Raw genomic sequence first — 27,884 nt, 5'->3', positions numbered from 1 at the left:
TTGTAAGGAGGTCAGCAGTATATTTATGTAAACTCAATATGTGACAAGTTAAACAACCAATACAAACACAATAATGTTACAAATCAATCACAATTTTACATATACTTACAAAACCTACAAAAAATTTTTTCTAGAAACTTACATAGGCAGGCCAAAAAAACTGCAACCTGACTTGATACTTGTCACCTTCAGTTGTCTTAACAGGTTTACCTAATATTAAAATCAATGCTAATAGATACTGGTGAAATAATGAAAGCAATAATGCTTTAACCAAGGGATAAAGAGCAACAATAAAACAATAAGAAAAATCTCAGAAGAACTACAGTGTGATGTAGCAATTAATTCTATATACAAAAGCTCAGCATCTATGAAAACTCAAAATATTAATTCAAAATGGGCACCCTGTATTGTATTAGATGAATGCAGCCTGGGTCCTAACAATAGATATTTATATGATAATTGAAAATAATGATTACTGTTCTACAGGTAAATTAATATACCCTACCCAACTTACCAAAGATTCTCAGAAAAAAACAGAATTTATGTTTCAACCAATAAGCAGAGAGAAATAAATCTAAAAAATAAGTCAAAAAGGACTGTGAAAAGATGGTGGCGTGGCAATTCAAATTTCAAAGTGCTGTTTTATACTGTAGATGTAGTGTAGCTAGAGCAGCCCAGCCGCTACGAGCCACACCTTTGAAGTAACAAAAATGATTATTATTAGTAATTGAAAAATAGTATTACAATAGGATTTTGAAGGAATTTCTTTAATGCAAAAGACACCCAGCAGCTCTGCCTGACTTGCTATTTATTAGAAGAGAGTGGAAAACAGAGGAGGTATTTATAAAGATAAAAAAGAGACAGCTAAATGAAGAATTAAAAAACTTGCGAATGTAAAGATAGACTGAGGTAACTGTAGGAAGAATTAATAAAGATGTCCTTAAAAATTAATCTATTTTCAGGCTTTACAAGCAGGGAAACTTTGGCATAGCTAATAATGCAATGTAAAGGCATAGGTGTGTGGTGTGACTTAACAATACATTACAGTTTGTAATAGACTTAAGTGAAAGTGAAACTTAAGCCTCGTGTCCATACTATATTTGCGGAAGTTTTATGTATTAGTATTATCATTATAACTGTGTTAGAGATACACTAGATTTGTATCTCGGTCCCTAATTGTAATTGTTGCATCAGCGATTATGTTGGGCCAGCCTTCAGTGAAAGTTCGAGACAGAAGACAAACCTAAGCAATATGCATTGCTGCTGCATGCTGCAGCAATGTAAAAATGTGACTGTTGTGCAGCAAACATGCTGGAGCTTGTTCCCTGTCTAAAAAACATTCTTTGTCTGAAAATATTCACTCAGTTTTAATAAATAAAGCTTGTTCTCTATCTCAAAACTTTTACCAATTATTTTCCCTTAACTTGTACTAGATTTATTAAAACTTAGTGATTGTTTTGCTTTTTTACACAGAGAAAAATGTTTCCTGCATTGCAGTGAAGGTGTGGCTCAATGAAGCCATGCTTCACCCGCACACAGGATTGGTGGCACATGGCTTTAAGTGGTTAAGAGAGCTTTAGTTTTTCTTAACTTTGAAACAGTTTAGCATACACTTGTTAGGCTCTATTTGTTGCAGAGAAGCATCTATTGAGTCCCTGATGTTTAAAGACTCTGGCGCTACTTAGGGAGAAGATAGCAAAACTCACAAGGTATAAATGCTTGGGCTAACGTATCTTAAAAAACGCTGATTGGAGCAATTCCTCTCACGTTAATGAAAGATGAGGCTTAGCTTTACTTTTTGTGTTCTGTTGCTTTTTGCTCTCTCTATAAAAGAGCTGCAGGAGAACTGCTTCCATTTGGCTACATTACCTGCATCTTTTTCCATGGAAAAGACAAATCAAGCATTTCATAGCAGAATAACTTTTTGTTTAGCCAGTGTTGATTATAAAACTCTAGAGAAGAAAGCAGTGTCAGTTCAAAAGTGGAGGCCAAGCAAAGACGCACAGACAGGGACGACTGCTTTACCCTCGCTTCCATACCTATGCGTGGGCTGAGGTAATGCAACACAGACAGACAAACTGAGTACCTAGTCCTTTTCTATGCAAAGCTGGGCGAGGCCAATGATATAAACAAAGTCTGACCAGTTAAGAGTCAAGCACTCACTTCCTGTCACCATCCATTTCTGAACACAACTTCAAACCTAGACTTCTTTGACCTACAACTTTGGCATTGCTGTAAAGCTTAGCCTTAGTTAAGATCAAGGTGGTATCTTTTTGAAGCAGCTGAAGTATTTTTGCGATTTTTTACAAAGCATAAATGTTGCAATTTGAACAAATAAATTTTCAATTATTGCATAACATTTATTGCTATTCTTACTGAAATACTACAAGCAACTGCAAACAAGTACATTATTACCACAATGGTCCATCCTTACTTCACAAATGGCAATATTGAGGAAGATGTTTCACTAGTTTAAATTATTCTAAGCAAGATGCAAAAGGTAGCAATTGATATAGATATTAAGAGTAAGTGAAAAGGATTTGAAAGCAACAGAAAAATGAGAGTTGATAGTACCATAAATAACCTTTAATTACTCGTATGTAAAGTTAAAAATGGCTGAAAGTTGAAGCAGGTAAGGATTTTTAGCTAGTTTTTTTGTTGAATAAAGTCTTATATTGTAAAGGTTACCCTTTAATAAGGTTAAGAAACATTCTTCCTATTTGCCCAAGTTGTCTGCTGTAGCAATGTATCTGTTTGTGGTTTAAATTCAGTGTTTTATAAATTAGCAATCATTATTTATCAGACTTATTATATTTAATTCTATATTTTGTTTTGCACAACCTATTACATAGAAATGGTGTTGGTGACCTCCAGTGACTTGTGACTATTACAATGGTGTATTAGCTAATGCCACAAAGCCTTTGGTTTTTATATTAAGGGTACAAAACGAACATCTCACACATCTCACACTTACTGTAAATGGATTGTTACAGAAGGACATAATCATTTGCCAAAGGAAGTATAGTGGGCGACCTCCCCATTTTGGTACTCTAATTATTAAATCACTTACTATCATCTGTGTATCACACTTGACATAAGGGTACAAAACAAAAAGTTGTTAAAACCATTCCTATGTCAGAGCTAATAATCAGTGCAAATGATGATGCTAGCTACGTATAAAAGTGTCTAGGGATATATTCATGTCTCCTCTGCATCCTTTGATATAAATAATGGCGTATACTGACACCACCTCTGGAATGACAGGTGTCAAGAGGACAGTTCTTTCTCCAAGACAGCTCCCGTTGTTAGATGCAAATGTCAACCCGCATCCGTCTCCTAGCTGTGTATAATAAGATGCCCGTATCTGATCCCTTTCATTTACTCTAATATTGATGCGTTGATGGATCAATGATTGAACAAGCCCACAACTTTAATTTTTACATTTTTTATTCTCACAACAACTATAATCAAGAGTCAAGTATATAATGGTCGCAACAAATGCATTAGCACTTTCTTGTGCATTCTTCTGAACAATACCAAGTTCCTGTAGGCACTCGCCATGTTCCAGCACATACATAATGAAACCACTGTTTGTCACATATATTATAATTACAAGATACCATTCACCCTTTTTCTGGGCCACCAAACCAGCAATAACCTGAAAAATTACAAGTACTATATCTTATTTATTATGCTAAAAAATCAGTTACTTTTACTACTGTGAGTTGTAGCACTTGGAGAGTCATTACATTCAACTGAACTTGTTCCTCTACAGTCAACTATATAAGCAGATCAATACATTGTGCTTAATAATCATTTCTACCTTGATTAGAAACATTACACATACGTCTTGTCTTTGTATGAGTATGGCAGAGTGCACTACCTACATGTACAAAGTTCCTTCATTAAAGACATTATTTTATACCTTGATTACAAATGAATGTTGACATTGTTGAGGTTGCAACAGAAATAAATGATCTACCTGTAAAATGAAAACATTATACGAAGATGCATAATCATTACTATTATACTTTCTTGTGCTAGTTGCAACAGCGGACCTGGTTCCTTTACAGTTAACTAAACAGTAGATCAATACTTAATACTTCATACATAATTTCTACCTTGATTAGAAAAGTTAGGACTTGCCTTTGTACAAGTATAGCAGAATGCACTACCTGTACATGAACAAATTTCTTCATTACAGATATATTATTTTTGTACCTTGATTGCGAATAAATGTTGATGGTGCTGAGGTTGAAAAAGGAATAAGTGATCTACATATAAAATCAAATCATTATACAAAAATGCATAATCATTACTATGTCTTGTTGCCCTAGTTGGAACAGAAGGAAGTGAGCTATCTAGAAAGAGTTTAATTATGGTGTTGAATTACGATGTAGAGATAATAGATACAATATGATATAATGTTTACTTTGACTAGAATTACAGCTTGTTTGTTTGGTAACATGAGGGAGTCAACAATCTATATAATTATAATTGTGATTAGTCATAATTATAGATGCATAATACCTTCAGTAAATTTAGCAGCAATGGTAACAACAGCACTAACGTTAGTAGCACTGACTCACAACAAAACAGTAAATACAGTATTGAATGATATGAATCACAATAGTAGACTCCACTTTTTAAATAATACTAATAATCTGTACATGTCTTTGTAGAGCTTTGCCCTTTTATTCTTTTATTGTATTGGGTCCTATGTCTTTGTCTGCATGTGTGAATTGTATGTCTGCATGTTTTGTTTTTTCACATAAAGTGTATATGTTTACTATAATGATAATAATACTTTAGGAATTTGTTGCCCTCTTTACAGTATTATCTAGTGAACTGGTACCGTTATTGGATTTGAGTCTTGTTGCTCTAGTTTTAACAGGAGAGGGTGCTGCATCTTTTTTATTATAAATTAACATAATGAATAATTAATGTACGTAGACTGTGTGAAGAGTTTGGCACTTCCTTACCATTTACTTCAACAAAAATAATAGTTACTTTAATAATAAAATAGTTTCATTATTAACTCACTGCTGTTACATCTCTTGTAAGCTGCTTTTGCCTGGCAGCAGCTTCTCTTTCCAGTTGACGCCTTCCCCTTTCAGCCTTTGTTTCTTCACTTAGAGCTTTTTTTCCTTGTGAGCTCTTTTTTTCTCCATGTTTTTTCTATTTTGAGCACTGGTGAGTACACAAAATGTGCTTTAGTAGCAGTACGCTTCGGTTTCTGAAACTTTTTTCTTCAAAAATGTTAATAATGATGAGCGATATGACAAGTGATGTCATTAGATTATTTAAGTGGAGTACATTCTTTTATATGATGAGTTGCTTCATTCTGCTTTAGCCACAATAATATCTGTCGTTCGGTATATCATAGCCTTAATCAAAGCGGTGTTGGAATTTTGCTATTTCTTCTGAAGTGAGAGATGTCTTGGAACAATTACGTATTGTATCACCAAAAGAATAATCAAGTGATCTAGGAATGACAGGAATCGTACACTTAGGAGAACAGAAAGGAGATTCTGGCAGTGTTTAGGTATTGCATGACGATGATCTGACTGACAAAATTTACTATGAGGGCTACAAAGAGGTATGTAGTTTATCCCTGTTTTTTCACCAAATGTAGCAGAAATAATGGTAAAAACTTTTCTACTTTAGGTTGAAGAGCTCTTGGACTGAATTTATTAACGACCTGGAGGCGTAGCCCCCTGGTCGTTCCTATTATTGATTTCACCGTCACGCTATCTATATATATTTATTAATTTATTTATTTGTATGTCCACAGTTACATTTCTTCTATAAATGTTGTATTGGACCCGCCCACGCTCCTTTACGTGAGTCGGTGTGGCTATGGCAAACAAAATGGCGGCTTACACACGGGACAAAGTTAAGAGCTTTCTAACAGCAAGAAAGCATAGAGATACTGTCTAAAGACTTCTCTAGCAGGTAGAGAGAACCTTTATAAGTCTTAATAATGACCAAGTTGTACCTGCAAGGTGGTGAAATCAATTATAGGAATATTTTTTACCCTGTAATGCTTGTTTTGTAGACATACTTCTCATCCAGGCTCTTGCAATTATTGTATTCAATTGAAATAAAATGATTACCTTGTCAGTATTATTTCTCAGGTAAGTATGACATTCTTCTGTGAAACAAGATTTTAAAGGAGAAAAGCAACCATTGTCAAAGGGTTTTGTTTAATGTCATGTATGAAAAGGTACACAAAAAATTATGATTTTTTCTTTGCTGCTTTATAGTTTCTGGATTATAATAAAGAAGAATAAAAGAATATATAGAATATATAGAATATAGAAGAATAATATATAAAAGAATCGGTAGTCCACCTGAAGCATGTTGGCAAAAAATGATCACTGGACCACAAATCAAAAATATCACTGTCTATCCATCCTGACTTTGACAATGCATACATTGTGCCTGGTACCTCCCCAGCTGCAAGCACTTTAAAAATTTTCCCTTCAAAAGTTACCAAGCGAGGTATAGCATTACCTGATGCACTACAGCAAGCCAATACTGTGATGTGTGACTAGCACCAGAAGTAATAAGGGATGGATGCTTTTCTCCTCTCATGCATGCTACAAATGTAGACTTGGGATTTAATGGAAAGCCTGTCTCATCCATGTTAATATTAATGATGGTTGCTCTAAAATATCATTATCCAAGAGTGTACATTCTAAATCTTTAAAATAGCTTTTAATGTTCTCAGAGTTAAATGCCAAACAACAAACCTTAGAGACAGGTTCTGGTTGCCTTTAAACAATATCTGGGTGATGCCTTGAAAATCCATTGCAGCATCCATGAGTTATGGTTTTATTGACACCTCGTTTGTCTAACAGATCTTGAACTAAAGCAATGATTTCCTTACGACCAAAATTAAAGCCTAACGCTGCTAACTTCACTATAAAGTTCTTAAGCTCTATTTTTCACTGTCAGTTAGATAATTCTCAGCACCTCCTTTCTTTCTAAACTGTACTTTTCCAGTTAACTGATCAGAGAGTGTTGAAAGAGGAACTCCATATTCAAGAGCTGCACGACTTGTTGATAGCTTTCCTTCGACGACCACTCTGAATGCCTGATACAACTTTGATTCATGATACTGCTTGTACTTTATTCTTGAACAGAATTATGTTGCAGCAGTGGACTTTGATCTAGCAGGAGACCTCACAGACAGTGGCGTAGCTACACCCGGGCCTGCCGGGCCTGGGCCCGGGTATCAACTTTTTCGACAAATTAGTTAACCATTATTAATTGAATTTTATTAATAAAAATTAATTATTAACCACGTGTAATTATTGGATATCATGTCTAAACGCAAGCAAAGTCAACAAACTCTTTTTGACTGTGTATCAGCAAAAGTGGCGTAGCTACACTTGGGTCTGCCAGGCCTGGGCCCAGATATTAGATCCCAGGTCAAATAATTAGACAGTTGAAATATCAATGATCACTTGTTTACCAGAGATTATTGAGCACTGCTCTACAAGAATGACTTCATTCCTTGATTTTGATTGCTTAGCAAAAGAATTTTGTGAGATCTAACGCAAAAACCAGCGATCTCATACAAATTCTACTCAAAATCAGCCATTTTCTACAGGTTTAATTGACCACGCCCATCATGAATATCATTAAAAGCGTGAAAATTTGTCCGACACGCTTCGCGCACCAATTATTCTTCTTCCCCGGCCCTGGCATCACAAAAGGTCTGGCTACACCACTGCTCACAGATGCCTTTAATAGTCTTTCTTTTAAAGGCCTCGTTGCTACACGTACCTGACCTGACATAACTAATCAACAGAGGAAGCAAATAAATTATGAGAAACATAATGTAAAACATCATTAGACTGTTATGCAAATTTGAAATTTATTAGTAAGGCCAAGTAAATATCAGTGTCATCACTGCCATGATTTATTGTCAAAAACACAAATTAAAAGAAAATAGACATCAGTTCTCACCTTGTGAATCATGTAATAGTGTAATTGTTTCAAGAAGACAATGAGAAAAAGACAACAACCAGAGACTTGACCTAGGACTTGACACAATGTACATGTGTGGCAGGCTATGGGCACAAATTAGAACAACAAGGTGTAGTCCGATGTGTTCGATCATTGATCCATCAATATCTACCTTTTGCATCTTGCTTAGAAAAATTGTAACAAGTAAAACATGTTCCTTAATATTGCTATTTGTGAAGTAAGGATAGACCACTGTGGTAATAATATACTTCTTTAAATTTGATGTTGCTTGTTGCATTTCAGGAAGAATAACGATAAATGATGTGCAAAAATTGAAAATTCATGTATTCCATTTGCAACTTCTACGCTTTGTAAAAATTGCAAAGGTACTTGAGCTGTTTCAAAAACATACTACCTTGATCTACTAAGTGTAAGATTTGTGGCAATGCAAAAGTTGTAGGTAAAAGAAGTCTACTTTAGAAGAAATCGCGTTGGGAAATAGATGGCGACCGGAAGTGAGTGTTTGGCTCTACTCCTTACTTAAGTTTTACTACAAAAATGAGAAAAGAAAGCAATACTACAAAATTGGTAAACTAAACATTTTAAACCCAAACTTAAATGATAAAAAGTAAATCTGACCAGTCAAACTTGGCAAAACTATACTATGAAGCTGAGAAAAAAAATAGTAGGGAGTCAGTAGTACATTAAAATTTTAAGGGTGCAGCCCACTTACATAGTTTGAATTCAAAACTTTTGCACAATTGTATACCTTACTATTATAACCAATTTTCTTACAATAGTCTAGCCATTCCATTGGATGAGCAAAGTGAAATGTCATAAATTTTTTAATGTCTACTAATATTTAATTTGCAATGACTTTGCAACTCTGTCATTATTTCAGTTTCAATAGATATATTCTTTATTAATGCACAGATCCTTTTAAGTGCTCAGTTATGATGATGCTTATAACTGAAGAAGTTAAATTATCTTTATTTTACAATGCAAATTTGTTAAATAATGATTTTTGAATCAAAAATATTCTTTGTATCTTCTATTAAAATAATTAAGCTTCTAATAGCAATAAGAAGTAATTTTAATTCTGTATTGTTCAGAAGTTTTATGGTCCAAAGCTATACCTTCGATTGAAACCATCTTACTGCAGCAAAAGTATAGTTATACTATTAATTTCTATGAATAACCATAGTATTCATTGTCTCGTCTGTGCTGTCACGTTTAGTAGTTTCTTCGTCATCGCCAGATATAATAATTTTAAAAATGCCACAAAAAAGGCAAGATAAAAGGTTTGAGGCTCTTCATAAGGCTTGATGGAACGGCAAGACAGGATCTTCATCAGCTGCTACATCTGTTTCCTCTACTAATTCTATCACTGAAAATGTAGAGGTTAAGTTGTTCTGCACACCAAAGTACTTGCCTATGCATAATCAAAGCTGTGATAGATCTAGTCGACTGTATTCATGTTTGTTTGTAGCTATTTCTTCAGTCTTATTTGGCTAATAATAGTGATAAATAATTACTAATGTGTTTTCAGTTTCATAAAATATATAATAGCAATTATCACGTGACAGTCTATTGGGACAATGCCCATGCATATTGCAATAATTAAAGTCATGATTCTTGTGTGGGCAGCCAATATAAATTGTGGTATATAAACAGGTTTCCCTGTTGTCTTATATTGAGAAGCCGTGCTCGTAGTTGTTACTTGATAGCCGTAAATGGAATTGAAACTTACCAATTGGCATACAAGGCATGTTGTTTAATGAAACAGTTAAATTTTACTTCTGTAGATACTTAAGATCTTTCAGTGCATCGTGATGTTCTTTTTTATTTCTGTTAGATATATAAAAGTAGGGAGTAACGAAATCCTCGGCAATCTGGCAAAAAGTTGATTCATATAGCCTAAAAAGCTGTCCTATGTATAGTCAGTATTAGCTACAATAAATGTCATGTTGCACTGAAGATTTTTAAGAACCACCTTTAGAAGTAAAAACTTGCCTGTTTCATTCCAAAATAGAGCTATAGGGTTCCACAAAGTTTCGCCATATGTGACCCAATATGAAAAAACAAGGCTATCTGCGGGAATTATCAATTGGAGATATGGCTTCTTAAAGTTGTGACAGCGGTACCTTATCAAAACTGATATTATACCAAAAATATATTGTATAAAGAATTTCCTTTCATTTGATACCAAGTTTGCCCTAAAATAACATGAAAGAGGTCATTTACAGACCTTTCTTTTTGTTGTGTACCATGTAAATAATGCAAGATATAATGATAAAAATGGCTGCAACTCAATTTCATTCGTTTAGACTTCTTGTTGCATAAATAAGCATAACTCAGCACTAGATGTGTCAAATGACATGGAAGAAGGACCAAAAGATAGGAAAAACTTTGCTTAATTAAGAATACTATAAATCTCAATTTTCAATTTTGGAGCATATAGCCTGGTTTTCTCATATTGGGTCACATATAGCTAAACACTGGTTTGCTAAAATTAAATGGGGTATGCCCTTACTCAACTTGCAATATTATTAGAATCATTGAAGTTTCCAATCACGTTTGCAGGTAGAATGGGACAGTGTTTCTTTAATGATTTAACTGTTCGTGATTGTGGAAAATGTAGAAAAGGTAACATTACGTGTCAAGGTAAGCCATGCAAAACTAACATTATCTTAGTGAAGCTGTTATTCCAAAATCAAAACAAATTATTCGGAGGCATTAGGTTCTTGCCACACTAGTATAATTGAATCATCACATAAGGTATTGCTGCAGTTTAGAAGCAAAATTTTCAATCTTCAAATGCTTCACTATTATGTTTCTACGTCTCTTTGTCTTATACAAAGTAATAAGTCCAGGATGTATGTGCATAAGGGGCCAGTGTACCATAGGTTACTTGATCTTTTTGGTAAAATGAACCTACCTAAATTTGATGGCATGGTTGAAGTATTAAAAGCAATGAATGTTTTTATGTTTAAGTCTCTTTTAAAGTCAGTGTGATGTGAAGCGTAAGAGAAGAAGGGCAAGGAAGTCACAGGCAATCAGAACAAGCTGCACGTAAATTATGGGTTGAACAAATGAGCTGCCACACTTATGGTAAGGAGACACCTAAATCTTAAAAGAAAAGCAAAACAAGATGAGGCCACAATTTATAGGAGAAAAAAGGTAAACTAAGTATGACTGATATTGATCAAGACATAGGTACACAGATTATGCTTTGTGCATGATAGTGGTGTTGTAAAAGATGATACAGTAGCTGATCTGCATGTTAGCTTGTTATCAATTGATAGTAATGATGATAGAAGTATTGCTTCCAGTTGTGATAGTATTATTTTGAATAGCACTGACATAGATAGTGATTTGGAAGAGTTTATTATTAGAAGTGTTAAATGTACTTGCAGTATTGAAAAATCTGCGCATCAACAATTATGCCCACTCAATCCTAGACACAGAGGTATGTCTGCTACAGTAGAACATGATGTTCAATGTGTTAAAGCTGATGATGCAAAACCTTTTGCAATGTGCAAAACACATTTCACAGACTGAATGAATTCTGCTGCTTTATTTTTTTACAGAGCTATTTCTAAAGCTGTAGCTGGGACTGAATAAAATCACATGCTAGTTACACTAACTATTTGTGCTTTTACGACAAGCAATGCCTTAAAATTATTAAAAATTTAATATTGCCACACCTGTATATTATAACTCCAATAAAGGAAGGCACATATATTAGAAAAAAATAGACCAATTTTGTACTTGGGCTACTGAAAATGACATTTTTGTTGTCGCAACTGTATTTCAATCGAATATTCATGTTTCAGTGCTGTCAACTCAAAATGGATCCCGCTCTTGGGATACTTTATACGTTACGGTTTCACAACAAAAGTCGCCATTATGTATCTGACTTTAGTGTGTACTTAATTCATAGAAATAGAATGAATCACTATGTCTTAGTTCACTTTAATCTTACATAGTGGTAATGTTAGTTTTCTTACAAAGCGTCAGTAGATCTGACCCATTAAATTGGATCAACTTCAAAGGTAAAATATCTAGTTAGAGTAATAATTTATTTAGTTTCATCCTTATGTTGGGCAGCAATACAGTACTACCTCCACATGGTGCTGCCTGTGGTCTCTAGTATTCTATGTAACAATAACATGCTAGAGAAATGCTAAATGTATGGCATGCCTATGAAATTAAAAAAAATGGATACAATGAATAATATCAAAAATTTATAATTTTATATTAGTGAAGCAGTAGCATTACGAAGTAGGATTCACCCCCAACAAAATGGCTGCCACAACTTTTGCAGCCTTGCTATACCGGGAAAACGAGCTCCTATGCTTACCAGACTTTTTAGAGGACCTTATCTTGACCAGAGGACTCCAATGGTACCACTAGTGTGGCTCTAGACCTTTTGTGGGAGGAAAATCAAAAATTGGCAAACGAGCCGTTTTGTTCAGCCACGGTTTTTCATCTTCATCTTCATCAGGAAAATCCTGTCAATCCAGTTGTCGGTCGATATATCAATCTTTCCTAGTGAAAAAGCTAATTCTTACACCGGTTCTACTCCAACAGGGTATGTGCATGTTCTTGCTCCTAGAATCATTCTCCAAGAAAGGAAGAAGTGATACTGTGACTGTTGGATTGCACCAGCTAACCACATGCCGCCATTTTGTTATTTAAAGAAAAACATGTGCTTCAAAATTTGGGTGTGGTCAAGCATGTTCAGATCTCAGAACTGGGAACAGCAAGTAATTTTTTACCTAGCTAGGCCATGCTTGCTTGGAATCAAATTGCAATACTTGGTGGAGGTTTTCAGCTAAGAGAATGTATCAATCTTGCATATATCAAGTGTGCAATGAATTATTTTATTTTAATAACACAAAACAATTAATTAATATGATAATACTAAGGATAATATGAACTTGACAACGGGAAGAATCTGCAGGAATAGCTACAGGATTGCCGGTTCTTGAACAAAGATTCACATCAAGACAATAGTATTCATTTCACTTTTCATCAGTATTGTAGATATTCCTTCACCATATCTATTCAATTCAATCAGTACTGTCCCTCATAAATGCTATAAAATAATAACAATGACAACAATAATAATGAAACTTATTGTTTGTATAAAATCAAAAAGTATCACAATTGTAACTGAAGAAACATTTGAAATATTATAAAAAAATCAACACAAACAAGAACATCAAAAATTAAAAAAAAACAAGAATGTATAGGATTTCGAACGACCAACATAAAAAGAAATGAAAATCCTACTGTCGAGACACCAATTCTACTTTACATTGCAAGGTGATCCATAACTTTTTAGTAATAACATTAAAAGTACAATGTAAAGTAGAATTTGCATCATGAGAGTAGGATTTTCATTTCGTATTTTCATTGGTCATTTGGAATCCTACTCAATCTTATTTTTTATAAAATTTTTTATAAGAAATAGGAATTCATTGTTTCACTTCAGAGTTGCATACATATTTAGAAAAAGCTAATCATCAATAGATTATCAAAGCTGCTTTGCGATATTTTGAGAATTATACTTACTTATGTAAGCAAATGTAAATGTTCTACAGTAATCTGTAGAAATGGATTGGGGAAGGTACTTCTACTCATTATTAGAAATGTGGTAGCGTTACTAAGTAGAATTAACCCCAAAACAAAATGGCTGCCACGACTTTTGCAGCCTTGTTATATACGGGGAAAACGAGCTCCTATGCTGACCAGACTTTTTAGAGGACCTCATCTTGACCAGAGGACTCCATTGGTACCATTAGCGTGGCTCTAAACCTAGTATAAAAGGAAAGCCAAAAATCGGCGAACTGGCCGTTTTGTTCAACCACCTTCTTTCATCTTCATCATCATCAAAGAAGTCCTGGCAATTCAGTTAGCGAGCTGTATCGTGATCTTAACTCTTGCTAGAAGTATAATTCTGACACCAGTCTACTAGAACAGTCTATGCGCAGATTCATGTCCCCCAAAATCATTCTCCAAGATAAGAAAAAGTTGTGTTATGACTGCTGTATCAGGCCAACTTACTTCCTATCGCCATTTTGTTAATTATAGAAGCATGTGCTCCAAAATTTCTGTGTGGTCGTGCATGCTCAGATCTCAGAATAATCTCGCAGGGCCAGACTCAATTTTTAGAATAGAGTCTGTCTGGTGCCTTGCTAGATATCAACTTGTGTTTTCAATGTTTTGATTTGTGTGGGCGAATAATTTTAGTCTCCATGTTACTCTCACGCAAATCTATAGCGCACTAGTATTACAGCAAATCAGCATTTCAGCAATGGCAGGTGTAGCTCTGGAAGAGATGGTCACTGGCACTGCTTCAAAGCCAGGTATTACTCTAAAGGAGATGCAAATGCAAGCTATTATGCATTTTATCAGGCACAGAGACACTATTGTTGCATTGCCTACAGGATATGGCAAGAGTATGATATATGGCTGTCTACCATTCCTATTTGACAGCTTGAGAGGATTGCCATCAGTGACATCAATTGCATCAGTGGTATGTCCATTGAAAACCCCTATGGTGGACCAGACATTTAGATTCAGAGAGATGGGAATCAGTTCTGCATATGTAGGGGATACAAGTTGTAGTAGGGACAAGTTTATTGAGGGAGAGTTCCAGTTGGTTTTCATTAGTCCAGAGAGTTTATACAGTAGAGGCAGTACATGGACCACCTTTATCAAAAGTGATCTGTACCAATAAAGAATCTGTCCTTTTGTGATCGATGAGGCCCATTTGATTAAGAATTGGTATGTTTTATATTGCCATACACAAGTAATTTCGGTTTTATAATTTATATAGGGGAGATTATTGTCCAGATTTTTCAAAGCTTGGCAAAGTGAGAAGTATTCTCCCAAAGGACACAAAAGTATTAGCTTTAACTGCAACTGCTACAGAACCACTGAAGCAACATGTCATTCATACTATTGGCATGAATAATGTTGCTATCATTGAACTGTCGCCAGAAAAAAAGAACCTGTTCTTTTCTGTTGAAGAATATAAGTCAATTGCGACAACATTCAGGCCATTGATGGAGGACTTAAAAACGAAAAGCAATTGAACATGGAAAAGACATTTATTTTCTGTCGACGACCAATTGATTGTGCTGAGTTTTGGTCAGCATTTTATTGGTTTTTGAAGCAAGACATGACTGATCCACCAGGTGTTTCACTTAAGATTTTAGAATTGAGAATTGTTGACTACTACACTGGACGCACACAAGAATCAGTTAGAAACACTATTCTGAAACAGTTCTCTATTGATCATTCATGCTTGAGGGTACTAATAGCTACAGTAGCTCTTGGTCTTGGTGTCAATTGTTCCAATGTTAGTCGTGTCATTCACTTCTGTGTTCCTGAAGACATTGAGACATATGTTCAACAAATTGGTAGGGCTGGACGAGTTGGCTCACTTACCCAGTGCACAATGCTTTTTGGCTGTGGCGTTTACAAGAAATTCTGCAATCAATATGTGACCATAATTGACAAAAGGTACCTTATGGCGGATTTTAAAATTAATCAATAAGATGAAATATATCATCCTGTGAGTGCTCTATTGGACAAGCCTTCTGTCTAAATGTTACATAGTAACTTCTTGCATCTTGTAGGGTAATTTTATGATAAATTAAGCTCAGGAAGTTGGATTTTTTTGGCTATTAAGACAAATTTCACTAACCGCCATAAGGTACCTTTTGTCAATTATGGTCACATATGTCATGGATTATTGTAAGCTGAAAGATAGATGTCTAAGAGATTACTTGTATTCATTGTTTTCTACCTATTCAGTTGATAACAGTTACTTGTATGTGTTGTGATATACGTTCTAGTAAATTCACATGTCATAAATGTCAATTAAAAGTAGAAATACATGCATAATAATCATTGATTTCTTAAGGCAATTTAATTTATTATTTTATCATAGCATTCTTTTATCCAAGTTACAGTTTTTAAATAATACACACTTTTCATAACGTTGCACAAGAAATCTTTGAAATGATTGTGTTCACATCCTGGTTTGAATTCAGAGATGTCATTTCAAACTAGTTCCTTTATTATTTCAGTTTTTTATTACTTCATCATCACTGTATATGCTGCTCCCAATTTGTCCTGAATAAAAGTATAATGACCAACTAATATTGCTGAGTACATGCATGTATTATGCTATTTACTTACAAACTCTTTAACACCTGGTATAGTGGAATCTAATGAGTGTCTCCAATCAATGACTTAGCTGTCAAAATCCTGTCCAATTTGGGGTACTGTATGATGTGCACAAGTGTAGCTTGTTTAATCTGTCAAAAGCCTATAAAATGTTTGTACATGACTATACATGATGATATAGTATACTTGTTTTGAACAGTGACCAGCATAAAGAATTACTGATATAAGTTTCTGAATAATATTAAGTGATTTTCTCTTGAATGAAGTTCAGATTGAAATGATGATACCAGTGATCCTAATCACGTCTGCTTTCTTTTTATGCTTGATCATTAGAATGATAGACAGCATTTCAACCAAAGATGGAACATATTTTTCTATTTTTCCAACATAATTGCCCAAAGAGAATGACAGCTTAGTGCTAGAAAATATATAAGATACAGTGTTAGAGCACAAGACATTCAGCTCCTTCCTTATTATCATGGCAATTCTTTTAATCAGTGGCTTTGCATATTTTGAATGCTTCTTCAGCTCAGAGGCAAGAGATGTAGGCTTCCTTTTCGTAAGAAGACGTGTAATTTTATTCCTTTTTGGTGTCGTTAGGTGCTGCACTCTGAGTATGTCGTAATTCAACAAAATCTGAAAAATAATTTTCAGAATGGCTGAGGCCACGAAGTGGCTGCAAGCTATTCTAGATTATATGAAGAAGGTGAAGTCGATCATATCAACTGTGTTTGGCCAGTTTTCTTAACTGACAGCTAATTTGTAATTTTAATAACTTTTGGTCCGCCCATCCGCCCACTTGCCTCACTATATAAGCCCCTGCTTCAGCCATCTTCCTTGGCCATTGATTAGCTCTTCCTCTTCCATTGGGAGGGTGGGTGTGGATAGTTGATATGATCGACTTCACCTTCATATAATCTAGAATAGCTTGCAGCCACTTTGTGGCCTTAGCCATTCTGACAATTATATTTCAGAAGGCTCAGTCTCACATATCAACTGTGTTGTTAGTAGCTTCTTCCAAGCTATTCTGGTCATTAATGACGGCTATTCCATAGGCTGCTCGATCCACTTCTTTGTGATAAAAACCTTTGGAATACTGACTCTGAGCTCCAATTTGCTGCTTTTAGGATTTCTTTTAGAGTAACTCCACTTCTGGCTGCAGCTGAAGCTGACGCCCCACGAGTAGAATGGGCTCCAAATATAGAGGAGTCGATCCCTGCCTCTTCAAGAGTAGTTCTTAGCCATCTTGCGATGGAACTAGATGTAACTGTTTTGTGTGGTTTTATGAAGAAAGTGAACAGTCTGTTTTCATTTCCCTCATTTGCTTGGTCTTGTCCAGGTAGGTATCAAGGGTGTTAACTGGACAGATGGTAGTGTTAGCCGGGAAAGCTGGAAAATAAAAGGGTTCTATTGGCTTTCTTTGCCTTGATTGTTTTGCTAAAGCTGAGGGCAAAAATGATATCCCATTCATACCTCTTCTTATTCTTGTAATGTTCAATTGTGAGATGTCGGCTGACCTGCATGGTCTTGTAATGGCTAATAGAAAGGCTGTTTTCAAAGTTAGAGCCTTTAGTGATAAGGGTGTTTCCCTTTCCTGAGAATCTAGGTAATTTAATACCCTCTGAACATCCCACGTATAAGAATATCAAGGGATGGGTTGTCTCACATTGAATACCCCTTTCACCAGTCTGGTGATGATGGGGTGTTGACCTACTGGTTGTCCATCAACCTTTTCATGCACCGATGATACGGCTGATCTATATGCATTGACAGAGTTGTATTGATAACCCTCTTGATAGAGTGTTGCTAAAAAATTAGCGACCTCACTTACTGGTCCTGAAAAGGGATTGGAACCCCCATTAGTACACCAGCGATTCCATCGCCCGAATAATGAGTCATATGACTTATTTGTTTTTGTCCTCCATGAACTGAGAATGAGGTCTGTAGCTTCGCTTGAAAGACCTTGTTCATTGAGTCTTTCCCTGATATGCTCCACACGGCTAGTTGGGGCATTATCAGAACTGACTCTATTGTCATGTCCTGCTTGGGAGCAGGCATGGCCAGTCTACTAGTAATGACAGTAGGAGAGGATACCATCGTTGGGATTTCCATTCTGGATCTACCAGAATTACTTCTGCCCCTTGAGTCTCTGCTTTTGTTAGCACTCTGTACCATGTTCCAAGGTGGGTTGGCAAAGCCTTTTACTGTTGTCCAATCCTGGAGAAAGGCATCTGTTGCATCTGCAAATGGATTTGGCCGCCAGCTAAAGTAGCGACAGCACTCATTGGTTAACCTGGATGCAAACTGGTCCACTTCCACTGGACAAAAGATCTTGTTGATCTTCAGAAAGACAGAACGATTCAGTTTCCAATCTGATCAATCCTTCATGGATCTCGATTCCATGTCTGCCACCTGGTTCATTACTCCAGGTAGGTATTGTGCTTGGATGTGGATATTCCTCTCCAGGCACCACATCCACAGATCTCTGGTTAAGACTATCAATTCTTTGGATATAGTCACCCCTTGGTTGTTGATATAGGAAACTGCTGCTGTGTTGTCTATCTTCAGCAATACTGATAATTCATTCGTGTTCTTCACGAAAGTTTTTAATGCTAGAGTCGCTGCTAGCAGTTCTAGGCAATTGATATGCCAAGTCGTCTTCAGAGGAGACCAGGTCCCCCTGTGCTGTTTCCTTGGGAGGACGCTCCCCATTCCTGGGATATTGCGTCTGACTCTATGATCGGATCTGGCTCCATTGCCAACACTGTTTTGCCATTCCATTTTAACATTTGGGTGTCCCACCAAATCAGTTCCTCCCAGCTGTCGGTGGATAGAGTGAGCTCTGCTTCAAAATCCTGACTGGCATCCCTTAGAGCCTCTGTCAAGTTCATTTGTAGGCTCCTGTAAAACAGTGGAGCTGGTGGGATCACTTGGTTTGTAGCATTCATTTTTCCAATTAATCTTGAGAGGGTGCGGGCTGCTACAAGCTCTGCCTCTAAAAACTGTTGAGACTCCGCCCGAATCTTTTTTATATTTTGAGCTGGCAGGCTTAATTTTCATCTTGGTAGTATCTACCATGAAACCCAGGAATTTTAGGCATTGGGACAGTTCTAGTACCATCTTTTCCATGTTTACAGTGAAGCCTAGGCACTGTAGCTCATATACCAGACCTAATGCTTGATCTCTGTCTTTCTCCTTTGTTTCTGCCATAAGGAGAATGTCGTCTATGTAGACTACCAATCGTATCCCCAGCTCCCGACCAAGAGTTGCTATTGCCTTGAGGGTCTTGGTAAAGACCCATGGGGCTGAGGCCAAGCAGAATGGGAGACAGTTCAACTGGTAAAACCTGTTCCTCTACTCGAAGCACAGGTATTTCCTGTGTTCTTTGCTTATCGGGATGCATAGGCGGCTGCAGAATTTTGAAAGTACCCAGGCTCATTAATTATTAATAACAATTGGGGGTGTGGTCAATTAATTAAATGACTAAAGGTTACTGATTGAAGCCAGTTACCACACTAAAATAACTGTAAAGATGAACTGATACTGTATATAAACAGTTGTTGTTTTAAAAAATGAATTATAGTGTCCTAACAATAACAAAACCCACCTTTTGGGTGTGGTTTTGATTAAAAGCTACCCAGGCATAGCCTGGGCTTGCCTGGGCCTGCAGCCACCTATGTCGGGACAGAGAAGTAAGCATCCTTCAGGTCTATCTTTACTAGCCAAATTCCCTTTTGGAGAAGGCTTTTGAGTGTGTGATTGCCTTCCATCTTGAAATGTGAGGCATTTATGAATGAGTTTAACTTTTTCAAGTTTATCACTGGTCTCTGGTTGCCATCTTTCTTTGGAAAAACCAAAAACAAGGTGGAGAAGAACTCGCCCACTTGTGGGGTCTGTGACTCTGTCACTGCCCCTTTAGAGATCATTTCTTTAATCTCTTGGGAACCAACTCCTGTTGGGTCTGATTCAGTTGGGCTGGGTAAGGCTTTTGGGTTTGATAGGGTATCAATGAAAACTCTATTTCGTACCCTTTCACCGAATTTAGGACCCACCGGTCCTTTGTTACTTTTCCCAGTTTGATTGGAAATGTGCCAGCCGACCTGCTGGATTTGTATGTATATTTAAGGGTACTATCCCCATTGCAGCTACCGCTGACTGGGTTACATTTGTACTCTGACAAGGTACATGAATTTTTAAACTGAGTGTTGTCTGGCACAAGTCGGTCCCGGAGGTGGATTGACCTCCTCCCGAGGTTCCATGCTCCTTATAGGTGTACTTGTTTTCAGATGTTGGGTCTTCCGTCCTTTCTCTGGCCAATCCCCTCTCTAAGGGAGGCCTTCACAAAAAAGAGGTCTCCTGTCGTGTTCTACCTCAGGAGTAGTGGACTTTAGCACTACAGCCTGGTCCAAATATTCCTTTGCATGTTTTGCAAAGTCTGACCAAAATAGATATGGGTTTGCATCTGTAAACTGTGACTCGTCTTGTATTAGAGGAGTCAGATCACCATTAATTGCTAATATCAGCTTCTCATTCCGGAGACGTGTTAATTTCGCATTAGCAATGCCAACCAGGATTGAGGCCATGATCAGTGCCTCTCTTATATCTTGTACTGTCGTCTCATTAGTACCTTCTAGGATGGCAGTGAGGGGAGCCAGAGCATCCAAGATGAATGTCTGGAGTTTGGCGAGTTCTTCATCTGCACTCTGTGCAGACTGGAGAGCAACAGTTTTCATTACTGAGTCCAATCTCGGGGATCTGGCTGTATCCACTTTAGGAAGTTTTAAATGATTTCTGCTAAGCTTCCTAGTCTCACTTGACATGCCCAGCGTGCATGAGTCAGTGAGAAGACTGTGAGTCTCCGATACCTCCATAAGTAGCTAGAAATCTTCCTCGTCCTCCGACAAGTATGATTCAGTTCTGTTGGCATGGGAGCGTCGCTCCCCAGAATGTTGTCCTGCTCGCTCCATAGATCTGGAGAGGGGACCCCTAGAACAGCTATGGCGATTTTCAACCTTCTTTAACTCACATTGAGCTTGGTCCTTCTCTTTCACGTATTCAACATCTGTTGTTAAGTCAGAAAGTCTGCTGTCTAAACCTTTGACTTTATCCAAGATGTCTCTTAGAGACATATTTGCACGTGCTTCTGTAAGAGTGCCAAGAAAAAGGCAAAGGAAGATGGCTGAAGCAGGGGCTTGTATAATGAGGCAAGTGGGCGGATGGGCTGACCAAAAGTTATTAAAATTAGTTCTTTAACTACAAATTAGCTGGAAGTTAAGAAAACTGGCCAAACACAATTGATATGTGAGACTGAGCCTAATTTATATAATAACACAAACAAAGGATGTTTACAAGTGCATACTGAGACTTATTAAATAAGTATTAACCGATAAGTCAGCTGACTCTTTCCTATTTACAAAGGTATCATCATGTGGGATTGTGACTCTGTCACTCTTGACCTCAGGGAATGTTTCACTGCCATCAGTTCTTACAAGTCCAGATTGTAGGACATCACTTACAATTCCTTTGATTTTCTTATGCACTTTGTTGTACTGTTGAAGTAATCGAAAGCAAGTCCTGCATACATGCTTGCAAAATGTGCATTGGAGAATGTCGTCAGCAGCAGGAGATTCTGAAGTGTTGCACAATTCATCATTGAGAAACTGTAAGAGAGTAGGAAGAACATCTTTACTTGCCTCAGAGCAGAGCAATCTTCGGTCTGAGGTCGTTTCTTTTGCACAACAAAGACAATAAATCGCTACACACTGCCATTACGGCCATTTAAAATAACATGGGCGTCTAGTAATGTAACCCTTAGCAACGGATATTTGATTAGGTCGACCGAATTCCGCCAGACAAGCACGAGTTGATGTTAGGCATGAAACCAGACTCCATCCCTCCTACCCAAATGACAAAAATGGGTGAGTCTGGCCCCGCGAGACTAATCTCAGAACTTGGAAAAGAAATGAATGTTTTAACCTAGCCTAGCTATGCTTGGAATCAATTGCATTACTTAGTGGAGGTTTCCAATGAAAAGAAAGTATTAATCTTACATATTATTCGTTTATCAAGTGTTTAATGAATTATTTTATTTTAAAAACAATTAATGTTATATTAATGCAATGATTATGACTTTGACATCAGGAAGAACAGGAATAGATAGCTAGGGAAGATGGAGCTTTTTGAAGGATTCAAGTCAAGACTAGAGTATTAATTTCACTTGTCATCAGTATAGTTCAGCATATCTATTTAATGCTGTGACTGCTGTCTCATAAATGCTGTAAAGTCATAAACATAATAAAAAAAATTGTTTGTGTAAAATCAAAAAGTATCATAATTGCAACTAAAAACATATTATCAATATTATAAAAAAATCAACACAAACAAGAACGAAAAAATTTTTTAAAACAAGATTGAGTAGGATTCCGAACGACCAACGAAAATACAAAATGAAAATCTTACTCTCGTGATGCAAATTCTACCCTACATTGCAATGTGATTCATGAGTTTTACATAAGAAATTAAAAAGTACAATGTAGAGTAGAATTTGTGTCACGAGAGTAGGATTTTCATTTTGTATTATCGTTGGTTGTTCAGAATCCTACTCAATCTTGTTTTTTTAAATTTTTTATGTTCTTGTTAGTAAGAGGAGATAAAACAAAATTATGTACCTTTAATATAATTCAGGGAAATTAAAGCAACATAATTATTACCCGAGCCAATGCGTAGGCATGGAAGCAAGGGTAAAGCAGTCGTCCTGTCAATGTGTATGTCCAAACCAAATTTGTTTTCAAGCCTCTGCTGCTTTCTTTTTGAGCTCTTAAGAGTCTTATAATCAACACTAGAGGTAGGAAAAGTTTGTTCCTATCAGCCTACTGCTTCATTTATCTTTCCTGCCAGAGCAAAAGCTAACAAACTCTCATTGTGAAAGGAATCATAGCAAAAACTAATAAAGCAATAGAAGAAAATATTTTACTATAATGTAAGAAATTGCTCCAATTATCTTCGTTTTCAAGATATGAGAGCCCAAACATTTATACCTTGTGGCAAGGATCTCTTCTCCAGAAGTAGCGGCCAGAGTCTTTAAAAATTAGAGACTCAATAGATGTTTGTATGAACACATAGAGCCTAACAATAGTATGCTAAACTGTTTAAAAGTCAAAAAAAAACTAAAGCTTTCTTGACCACTTAGCCCACCATGACTCTATCACTGTGTGTGGGTGGAGCATGGCTTGATTGAGCCACACCTTCATTGCTGCCACACCTTTGCATTGCTGCAACATGCAGCAGTCTGCAAACATGCTGAAGCTTCTTCTCTATCTAAAAAATACAAAACATTCTCTGTCTCAAAACATTCACTAAGTTTTAATAAATTTATTACATGCTGAAGCTTCTTCTCTCTCTCAAAACTTTCACTAATTATTTTCTCTTAATTTATTAAAACTGTTACAAATGTGGTAAGAGTATGCACTTTAGTGTTCTCGTTGAAGATGTATCACAATCTTTACTACATACCATTTCACTAAATCTACCCAAAAATATCTCTAATTCGTTGAAAAATTAAATACATCAGTAATGATTGCCTTTATAAAAGTGTAAGTAGTTGGCATATAAAATAAAGTTGTTATCAATGTTAGACTGAGAGCCATTTTTGAGAAAATATGCAACTTTTAACGAAGCATGAATAACATGCAAAGAACAGTATGATATAAGTACAAATAGTAATACGGTGTAGCCACTTTAATGGATACTTTAGTAGAAGAATTTTACTGTTATGTAAAGTGGTATCCTTTATGTGGGGTTATTTCACACCTTGACAATGAGAAATATAATTGGTACACTATGCACTGTCCCAGTAAAAGGTGTACAATATTGAATGTATCCATTAAGACAGGCTATACTGTGCAACGCAATTTACTATCACAATATACTTACCAGCAGATCAGCATGACTTGTTTACATTTAAACTTTCTTCACTTGAGAAAAATTATAATCTTAACTATAATCATGCAGTTTCAACTTTTAAGACTTTATATGGTGAGAGTGTACAGGAAGAGTTACACAGTGCATCATATGCATGGTGATGGTGCAGATAGGAAGAAAATAATAGACTTTCCATCTAGAGAAGGAAACACCAAGGGATGCTTTAAAAGTTCAGTCATGTTCTTCCTAGAGTACCTTGCAAGTCATGAGACAATTTGGCAATTAATTTTTGAAAATTTTATAACCAAAAAAACCAAGGCTAAGGCGACACATTCCTATAACATTATCCATGAATTATCAAGTTTATTGAGGAAAATATTGCTTGACAACATTTTGATCATATCTTTTTCCAATAAACTATAAAATCTTGATGCATAAAAATTGATAGTGGCCACAATGCTTCCTCTAGCACTACGAAAAATCTCATAGCAAATCAAAACGTAATGCAGAAGAAGCTCTATACAATTTCATTTAGCACAAAATTTTGGGGGGGTGTTAACTTTAGGTAATGGCTAAATTTGGTGATTGGAAAATTGTAATTTGGCAAATTTGAGGCCATGTGCCATTGAGCATGTACATAAAGTGCAAATGTCAGATTATTTAGGTGAATGGCTATTGAAATGCCAAATTCACCAAATTTAATTCCATCCAAAATTTCCTTCTTTCTATACAGTTATCATTTAAATAATAATTAGCATGTTCTCCTATAAAAATTCCGAGTTGCTGCTGCTCATTTTCGTCAGAGTTTACATTAAACGTAACAAGCATATAGAAGAGGAGCTGACCCACATGGCTATTCTGTGGAACAGGCACATTAACGTGTTCCTTTGTGTTTATCCTAATAAAAAACTACATGTAAATGCATGCTAGAAGAAACAAGCAATACCTCAGCTGAAATAATGGTCAGATGCCTGTGATTCATTTGTTCTACAACTGAAATACCCCAATTTATTTGTAATAAGCACAGCTTAAGAGTTATGACACAAAATAACTCATAAAGAGACAAACAGTGTCAGTTGTACACCCTTGACAAGTCTGTGCTAAGTATGGGACTGCGTTAAGTAACTTTCATTAATCTAAATAGTGATAGAAAACCAAAGTCATAACAATAACTTACCTCTTCCTGCTTCTTATTCTTATTATCAGAGCTATCATCTCCATTGCTGCCACTACTATTTCCATTTCCTTCAGATTCGTTACTTAAACGTAAAGTGTCAGACTCAGTGTAAGATACTTGTTGGCAGGGTCTTAAACAAACTTGCTCCCTAGGACTCTTGCTTCCTTCACTTGAAGAATCAAGAGTCTGAGAGAGTAATTCCTGTATTTCCATTATGACTTCAAAGCCACTAACTTCAGATGTCTTTGTGGGACTGAATCAAACCACAAAGTTATTAAAGTACCATTAATCATCACTTACACTTCACAATTTTCCTCATGAGCAGTGGATAAATAATAAGATTTAACTGCTTTTAATAACTGGATTGTAAATGACTTAGCGGATGCACTGTCACTGTTGTTGTATGTCATGATCCTAAAATCCATGGCAAGATTCTTTGACTCTCTTGGCTGTACAAAATGTACTACTGTCCTTATGAATTTTCTAAAACATATTACCCTGTCTGGAACATTCTGAATTTAAAAATCAGCCCATGATAGACACTTCAAATCTGAAGTCATGTGATCACTACTTGCAATAGCCAAACAACTACTAGCAGTGGCGGAGCTGAACCCGGGCCCACACGGGCCTAGGCCCGGGCATCAAAGCTCTGTAATGAGATTCATTAGATGCAATGTAAACAATTCCTTCCCTAAAGTTTAAATAAAGCCAACCACAAGCCTCACCAGAGTATTAACAAGGGTTTACAGGTGCATATAAGTAATTAGCAAGTTAGAATGTGGACACACCCACATCCGGTCCCGGGCATCAGTTTAGTTGCAGCTCTGCCACTGACTACAAGATAAAAAAATTGAATATTAAGCTAAGTGATTCTAGTAATGACTATTATGCTATGCAACGTTATTGACTAAATAAATCAGGGCTAAAACGAATAGTGCGATACTACAAATGTTTAATCCTTATATTGCTATTCAAATAGTATTTTTTGATTCAAGTATTTTTTTATCACTATATAAGCAGCCACATCAATTAAGGCATTCTCAAACCACCTCTAGGTAGCTATGTAAACTGTGGTTTGTCCCTTTTCTTGTGGTGATGTAATAAACAGCATTTAAAAGGCCAATTATACCACTCGTGAATATAACTAAAGATGGAATTGATTTGCTAAAGATGGAATTGATTTGCTAGTACATTGTTCATAAATATTGATATACACAAATAATAGTTGCTTTATATCCCACAACAAGAGTCATTACATCATGCATAAAAAAATATAAGACTAGTCTAAGCTTGAATTCAACAATACCAAATACATGTATGCAAATAAACTACCCTTGAACAGGTAGAGGGATAGTTTAGAGACAAATTTTGAATATATCTTCTTCTATGGTAATGTTGCCACTGTTTGTCCTAATTATGGAAGGTAGAGCAAGTCAGCAGTCAGATACTTGGACTCTGAAGCAGCATGCTTTGTACAATCTACACAAAAATAGTGTAGAAAAAAAAGAAATTGAGTACCCAATTGTCTCCTCTTCGAGTATGGTGGAGACTTTCCTGTCTGGTTTTTTTACATTCTGATATCTGACATGTGAATGTAAAAAAGTAAAGAAATACAGAATGAGACATGACCTCTTATGTGCTTGGAGTTACCCTATAATGTTAAATATACTAATTTATGTATGCAAAATGTATCTTCTAAAGTCAATTTTAGTTGAGTTTGAGAGAATGTTTTCATCATCAAAAAGTCACATGTAGCCCCGTCCAAATAAAATGCCTAAAACTTCAGTATGCTCTATTCTTCTTGTTACAAAATGTATGAAGTACATACATGTGATTGCCAGAAGCAGCCATCTCAACAAACACAAAACCAGTTCATCACTTAGGTAGATATTAATAACCATACATTGTATTTAGAGGACTTGCACGGATGCAATTAACAGGGGTGTTGGTGTGTTTATGACTGTCTGCGAAATTGGGTGACAAGAATGGACAAAGAACGAATGCAGATACAGAAACCAACTAGGATTTTCCATCAATGAGCATAGTTCTGCCTATGGTGGTCAGGGCAACCACCTCAACAAATGAGCCAACCAGTAGATCACTTAAACCAACCATCCAATTAATAGTTATAATCATACATAAGGCATGATATTGTAGTCCACTAGTATGGTGTAAATAAATTTAAATGGCAAAATATCAGTCTCCAACCACCTCTAATTCCTTTCTAGGCAAAACCCTGATGAGATGTCATACTTCACTAAACACCTTTATCTACTACCTTGAACTGGCAACTGCAGCATGTATTCATTTCTTTCCTTTCTCCATTCCAGGCCACCATGTACACTCTAGCCATGACCGATGGCCACCTGTGTTTTTTTAGCTATACAGCCGGTTCATAATAAGAGCCATTCATAGTACACTATAAACATGGCTTCAATTGACTGATTTTATCATGTAGCTTCTCATAACTTTATTGTATTTATAACAGCACATTAAGCACTACACTCTTTTGTGATAAAAGTATTAACAGTACCTAATATGATAAAACCAACTGCTCATAAAAACTACACAATAGTACTTACTGCGCAGCAGCTGTGTTTAGTTT

General features: G+C 36.1%; 1 protein-coding gene and 2 long non-coding RNA genes across 3 annotated transcripts; 1 reads left to right on the top strand and 2 right to left on the bottom strand.

Annotated features, from left to right (window-relative positions):
* Positions 1-3,726: 3,726 nt before the first annotated feature.
* LOC109580671 (uncharacterized) lies at positions 3,727-3,961 on the bottom strand. The gene is made up of 3 exons (XR_002184314.1): positions 3,926-3,961; positions 3,824-3,883; positions 3,727-3,779 (listed from the first exon to the last, which is right to left on the bottom strand). It is a non-coding gene; the product is annotated as an uncharacterized LOC109580671 (long non-coding RNA).
* Positions 3,962-4,052: 91 nt separating this feature from the next.
* On the bottom strand, positions 4,053-4,334 carry LOC109580689 (uncharacterized). The gene is made up of 4 exons (XR_002184318.1): positions 4,320-4,334; positions 4,222-4,274; positions 4,122-4,175; positions 4,053-4,077 (listed from the first exon to the last, which is right to left on the bottom strand). It is a non-coding gene; the product is annotated as an uncharacterized LOC109580689 (long non-coding RNA).
* Positions 4,335-14,299: 9,965 nt separating this feature from the next.
* Positions 14,300-15,083, top strand: LOC105312948 (ATP-dependent DNA helicase RecQ-like). The gene is made up of 2 exons (XM_011405996.1): positions 14,300-14,715; positions 14,825-15,083. The coding sequence occupies exons 1-2, from the start codon at positions 14,300-14,302 to the stop codon at positions 15,081-15,083; spliced, it is 675 nt and encodes a 224-aa protein (XP_011404298.1).
* Positions 15,084-27,884: the final 12,801 nt, after the last annotated feature.

This window comes from Amphimedon queenslandica, unplaced genomic scaffold (assembly GCF_000090795.2).
Source record: "Amphimedon queenslandica unplaced genomic scaffold, v1.1 AMPQUscaffold_13522, whole genome shotgun sequence".
Taxonomy (NCBI): Eukaryota; Metazoa; Porifera; class Demospongiae; order Haplosclerida; family Niphatidae; genus Amphimedon; species Amphimedon queenslandica.
Note: the sequence above shows the minus strand (reverse complement) of the source record. Positions and strands in the feature narration are given on the sequence as shown.

Coding starts and splice junctions, on each gene's coding strand:
- LOC105312948 (XM_011405996.1), top strand. CDS start 14,300: ATGGCAGGTGTAGCTCTGGAAGAGATGGTCACTGGCACTGCTTCAAAG. Junction 14,716..14,824: donor ACCTTTATCAAAAGTGATCT/GTACCAATAAAG, acceptor TAATTTATATAG/GGGAGATTATTGTCCAGATT.